The following is a 6,000-nucleotide window of genomic DNA, read 5'->3' as shown; positions in this document are numbered from 1 at the left end:
TCTCTTACTCTTCTTCCTCTCTATCTCATCATATACTCTCTCTTCTTTCTCTTTCCTTCAATCATCTCTTACTTTCTTTCATCATCTCTCCTCTTTCTCTCTCTCGTGTGACCTTCCATTTTTAGATCTATTTGTCTAGTTTAAGTCGTAAGATTTAAAAATTTTAAATCTTAAACCAATCAAGTTTTTTAGTCTTAAAGAAAATTATTTTCAAGAAATGTTCTTAAGAAATGTTTTGAGAAATGATAAAAATTTTCAAATAGGATAACAAATAGACTCTAAAGTTCCACCATAAAATCAATTGGCAACATCTGAAGCAACCTAATCTTTTATAAGCACATGCAAGGTCTCTCATTTTCCTAATATGAGATTGATAACTCTCAACAAAGTACTACCTCATACATATTGTACCCCTTGAAGAAAAACATTTTTGATCTCATAAAATCTACGTCAAGAAAAATATATAAAAGGTAAATACATATAAAGAAATGATTTTTACATACTTTTTCTCATTTTTCACATATATATTTAGTTATTGATTGAACAAATGAAAACAAGAATCAATGGCTGAAATCAAGAAGGCTATCTAAAAAGTACAAATATATATATATATATATATATTTTTTTTTTATGTAAAGAATTTAAGTATTACTAAAAGAAATGAATATTATTACATTTCAGTAAGCAATCTATATTTTGAGAATGTTCGGTTTATGTTAAATTAATTATTCCATCTTGTCGAACCTAAATTAAGCCAACTGCCAACTTCTTGTCACGCAATCTTTTTGTTGAAAATGTTGAAAATGAACTAGGTTTACGTGAAGTTTTGAGAATACGAACACAACGTATATTGCACTGGATAACTCAGAAGCATTCTTATTAAACTGAAAGACATCAACCAGCTATTAAATAGCCTTACATCAACAAGAAAAATGAAATAACAACCCACGATAACAATAACCCTAGAATCGTGGTAATCGGCTAATTCAAAAACAGATAACAAACTTGTCCCTCAAGTATAGGAGGGTTATTAGCACGTCCAGGGTATAAGCCCTAGAATAAAGGAAACCTATCAACTAGAATCTTTGACAACTTCAACATCCTCCCTTAAACTGAATACTATTGATTCAGTTTATTCCAGGCCATTTGCATACACCCATTAGGTCTCGCAGTTTCTGAAATACTTCAAGTTTCAGTAGCTTCGTCATCACGTCTGCAATCTGCTCCTGAGTAGAACACTGCAGCAGCTCCACTACTTCATCCTTAACAAGATCTCGAAGGAAGTGAAACCTTACATCTATATGTTTACTGCGACCATGCATTACTGGATTCTTTGACAGCTTAATGGTTGAGATATTATCACAGTAAACCTTTGTTGGACCGTTTTGCCTTAGATTCAAGCAACTCAATATTCTTCTTATCCACACCACTTGACACGTACTTGAAACAGCAGCAATGAATTCTGCTTCAGTAGTAGAAAGAGTGACAACTGGTTGCTTCTTCGAGGACCATGATACTGCACCTGAATTCATCATAAATACATAACCTGAAGTACTTTTTCTGTCATCTTGATCACCGGCATAGTCACTGTCCGTATAGCCAATGAGCTCTTCATCTCCTCTCTTCTTGTAAAATACCCCAAAATCACCAGTTCCCTTCACGTATCTTAAGATCCTTTTGACTGCCAACAAATGAGTCTCTGTAGGATTCTCCATATACCTGCTAATTAGACTTACAACGTACATAAGATCAGGTCGTGTAGCTGTTAAATACATAAGAGTCCCAACCATTTGCTTATAGTGCGTGCTGTCTACTTTTGCTCCCCCTTCATCACGAGTGAGTTTGAATCCAGGAACCACAGGGTTGTGCACTGAGTTGTACTGACCCATGTTGAACCTGTCTAACACTTCCTGTGCATACTTACGCTGACTTATAAAAATGCCATCTGGTTTCTTCACTGGCTGTCTTGATAAACAATGTGTGCTCAAAAGGACATTTCCTGAATCCCTCTTTGATAAAATAGGCCTCTATTCGACTGTACCATGCTCGTAGAGCCTGCTTGAGCCCGTATAGTGCCTTCTTGAGACGATAGACATTGCCTTCGCTTCCTTTCTGTTCATATCCAAGTGGTTGTTCAACGAAAACCTCTTTATTGATCTCTCCATGCAAGAAAGCTGCTTTGACGTCGAGTTGGTAAATCTTCCAGCTCCTTTGTGCATCAATGGATATAACCATCCAAATTGTATCCATTCGTGCCACTGGTGCAAATACTTCAGAAAAATCCACTCCATATCGTTGGCAATATCCCTTCGCAACAAGCCGAGCCTTATACTTGTCTACCTCCCAATTTTCATTCAATTTTGTCTTGAAAACCCATTTGACTCCAATGGTTTTTCCCCCTGTTGGTAGGTCAGTCAATTCCCACGTATGGTTCTTCTCTATTGCTTCTATCTCTCTATCCATTGCTTGTTTCCACTTTTCACTTTTCACAGCTTCACAATAGCTAGTAGGATCGCCATTCGTAAACAAAGCTAGATGAGCAAAGTTCATACCTTCTTCATCAAAGAGACCTTCACCAGCGTCATAGTCTCTCATCCAAATTGGTGGCCTTCGAGCTCGTCCCTCTTGAGGTGCACTGCCTTCATTTATGGCATCTTCTTATTCAAATGAATTATTGCCATCTGACCCATGAACGTCAGTTTCTTCTTCATCTCCTTCATCTTCTTCTTCATTTCCTTCATATCCAGAATCAAGATCAGCTAAAATATTTTGCTCATGACTGTCATCCCAATTCCACTGTTGATCTTCTTCAAATACTACATCTCGACTTATGATGATTTTATTTGAAATAGGATCAAACAATCTATAAGCTTTGGACTCCTCACTTACCCAACAGTATACATTTGAGGCTTTTGTCATCAAGCTTCAATCTTTTGCTATCTGGTACGTGCACATGAGAGATGCAACCAAAAACCCTAAAGTGCTCTACCGAGGGTTTGCGCCCACTCCATGCTTCCTCAGGTGTTTTGCTCTTTACTGCAAGGGTCGGACTTTGATTCAGCACGTGGACAACCCAGTTCACTGCTTTAGGCCAGAAGGTCTTTGGAATTCGTTTATCTGATAGCATACATCGAACCATATTCATGATAGTTCGATTCTTCTGTTCAGCAACCCCGTTCTGTTGAGGCGTATAGGTAGCTGTCAACTGCCTTTGAACGTCATTCTCATTGCAGAAATCTGTGAATTCATGTGAGGTGAACTCACCTCCTCGATCCGTCCTCAAACCCCTTATGAATGATCCAGTTTCCTTCTCCACTTTGGCTTTGTATGTTTTGAATACGGTGAAGGCTTCTGATTTCTCCACCAGAAAGTAAACCCAAGTTCTTCTACTATAGTCATCAGTAAAAGTGATAAAATATCTCTTCTTACTGTTTGAGATTGGATTATGGGACCACAGATGTCAGCGTGTATCAACTGCAGGATCTTTGACGCTCTCCACACACTTTCCCTAGGGAAAGAGTCACGATGCTGCTTCCCCACAAGGCAGCCTTCACACACGTTCTGAGAAGCTTTGAGCTTTGGCAGCCCCTTAACCATGTTCTTTTGTTGTAGCACCTTCAGACCGCTCCAACTTAAGTGTCCATATCGACAATGCCAGCGATCAGCTTGATCTGTGGTTGTCATAGAGAGACAACTTTGTTCCTTTATCGGACAGCGAGCACACAAGGAAAACATCATGTTGTATGTCATCTCAGTTTCGAGAATGAGACCTTTCTCAGGGTGAAAGATCTTACACTTTCCATGTTGCATGAGCACTGCGAGTCCCCTATCTTGCAGTTGACCAATACTCAACAAGTTATTCTTTAATTCAGGTACAAAGAAGACGTCTGTAATCACATGTACGATCCCATGCACCTCCATTCGTACTTTGCCTTTGCCTTGCACACTGAGACTGAAGTTGTTTCCCAGCTTGACTGACTCTCTGAAGTTTGCATCTATTTCGACAAACGCTTCCTTTCTACCACACATAAGGTTGCTACATCCTGAGTCAAGAAACCAAATATGCTCCGTCTTAGCTTCCTTTGTATCCACCAGCGCCTCCGTCTCAGCTTCCTTGGCATCCACCAGCGCTATTAGCAGCATCTCCTCATTTGTTTCTGCAAAGTTAGCCTTGGAGTCCCTAGTTTTCTTAGGACATTCCCACTGAAAGTGCCCTAGTTCGTGACAGTTGTAGCATTCTATGATAGATTTGTCGAACCCAAATCTACCCATTCCTCTACTTCTTCCCCGATAGGAGCCTCGGCCACCACTTCTTCCTCCTTGCTGGACTCCAGTGGTAACTTGAGAGCTTGTTCGTCCATCACATGTTGACCCACCCTTTGCTCATGCACAAGCAGACTGCTCTGAAGTTCATCAATGGATAGAGTATCCAAGTCATTCGACTCCTCAATCGAACAGACCACATAGTCAAATTTTGACGTCATAGACCTCAAAACTTTCTCAATGATCACTATATCCTCCATTCTTTCTCCATGCACCCTCATCTTATTAGCTATGGTGAGTGTCTTCCCAAAATAATCATTAACAGTTTCTCCAGCCTTCATATGCAATATTTTGAACTCCTTTCGAAGTGCTTGCAACTGAGCACGCTTCACACGTGCAGTTCCTTGGTACTTCTGCTTCAAGGAATCCCATATGTCTTTCGCCATGTCCTTCTTCAAGATCGTTTTAAGGATTGAACGATCAATGGCCTGAAACAAGTAGTTCTTGGCTTTCAGGTCTTTCAGCTTCAGCTCCTCCTGTGCCTTCTTCTGTGAATCACTCGAGTCCGCTCCTCCTGTGACTGCAGTGATCCCCGTCTCCACCAGGTTCCAATACTCCTTGGAACGCAGAAAGTTTTCCATAAGCATGCTCCAGTGATCGTAGTGCCCATTGAGCCTCGGGATGGCAGGTTGCACAAAACTGTTATCGGACGTCATATTCTTGTTCTTTCACGCAAGCAAATGAGTTTGCTGGTTTTTGGTCAGGCCCCTGTGATGGGGCTCTGATACCAGATGTTGAAACTGAACTAGGTTTACGTGAAGTTTTGAGAATACGAACACAAAGTATATTGCACTGGATAACTCAGAAGCATTCTTATTAAACTGAAAGACATCAACCAGCTATTAAATAGTCTTACATCAACAAGAAAAATGAAATAACAACCCACGATAACAACAACCCTAGAATCGTGGTAATCGACTAATTCAAAAACAGATAACAAACTTGTCCCTCAAGTATAGGAGGGTTATTAGCACGTCCAGGGTATAAGCCCTAAAATAAAGGAAACCTATCAACTAGAATCTTTGACAACTTCAACAGAAAAAATGGTTCGAACTATAGAAATCTTGGGTTAATAACATTTAAAGCTATCATTTTCAAGTCGATTCGTTTCTACAAAACCTGATTCATGTTGCACAAACATGACCTAAATCGATGTGATGGTTAACCACACAGTAGTCTCGATTTTCAGTACTGTGGAAATACTTCACCGACCTTTTGATGTTTTGGATCACATTTAAAGCTAGACCTAATACTGATGAATTCATCTAAAATTGCTCTTCCTCGATCGAGCACTTGTTTGAGATCACAAAAGCCGTATAGCCAGGCCAAAGGTTCCATGACATAAGCCATGAACTTGCATTCAGTACTTTACAAACGGAAACCCTATTTGAAGCAACTGACATATAATATCCAAATTAATCCTGCCGTATAGCTTAAGCAACATAGCATACATCTTTCAGCCATTGCAAGCAAGCAACAACGAGGCGGAGTTCCATCACGTGTGTGCGTACAGAGAGGTTTACAGTCACACTTGCATGCACGTGCTTGGACTTCTAGTTCTACGTCCCTTGCAATTGCATGTGCCATACGAGTTAGGGTTTATAGTTTCTAACAATTTGTAGATAAGTTTGACTTGTACGCTTCAAATTACATTTATATGTATTAATTATTCTTCTT

At 39.7% G+C, this 6,000-nt stretch overlaps 1 protein-coding gene across 1 annotated transcript; it reads right to left on the bottom strand.

The window, feature by feature from the left end:
* Positions 1-1,127: 1,127 nt before the first annotated feature.
* Positions 1,128-1,889, bottom strand: LOC139190467 (secreted RxLR effector protein 161-like). Its single transcript, XM_070810786.1, has one exon. It carries the CDS (start codon positions 1,887-1,889, stop codon positions 1,128-1,130), a length of 762 nt encoding a protein of 253 aa, XP_070666887.1.
* Between the last annotated feature and the right edge of the window lie 4,111 nt (positions 1,890-6,000).

The sequence above is a fragment of the Malus domestica genome, chromosome 13, assembly GCF_042453785.1.
Source record: "Malus domestica chromosome 13, GDT2T_hap1".
Lineage (NCBI taxonomy): Eukaryota > Viridiplantae > Streptophyta > Magnoliopsida > Rosales > Rosaceae > Malus > Malus domestica.
This window is presented reverse-complemented; position numbering and strand designations above follow the sequence as displayed.

Excerpts from the sequence above, each read along its gene's own strand:
- LOC139190467 (XM_070810786.1), bottom strand. The coding sequence starts at position 1,889 with ATGGGTCAGTACAACTCAGTGCACAACCCTGTGGTTCCTGGATTCAAA.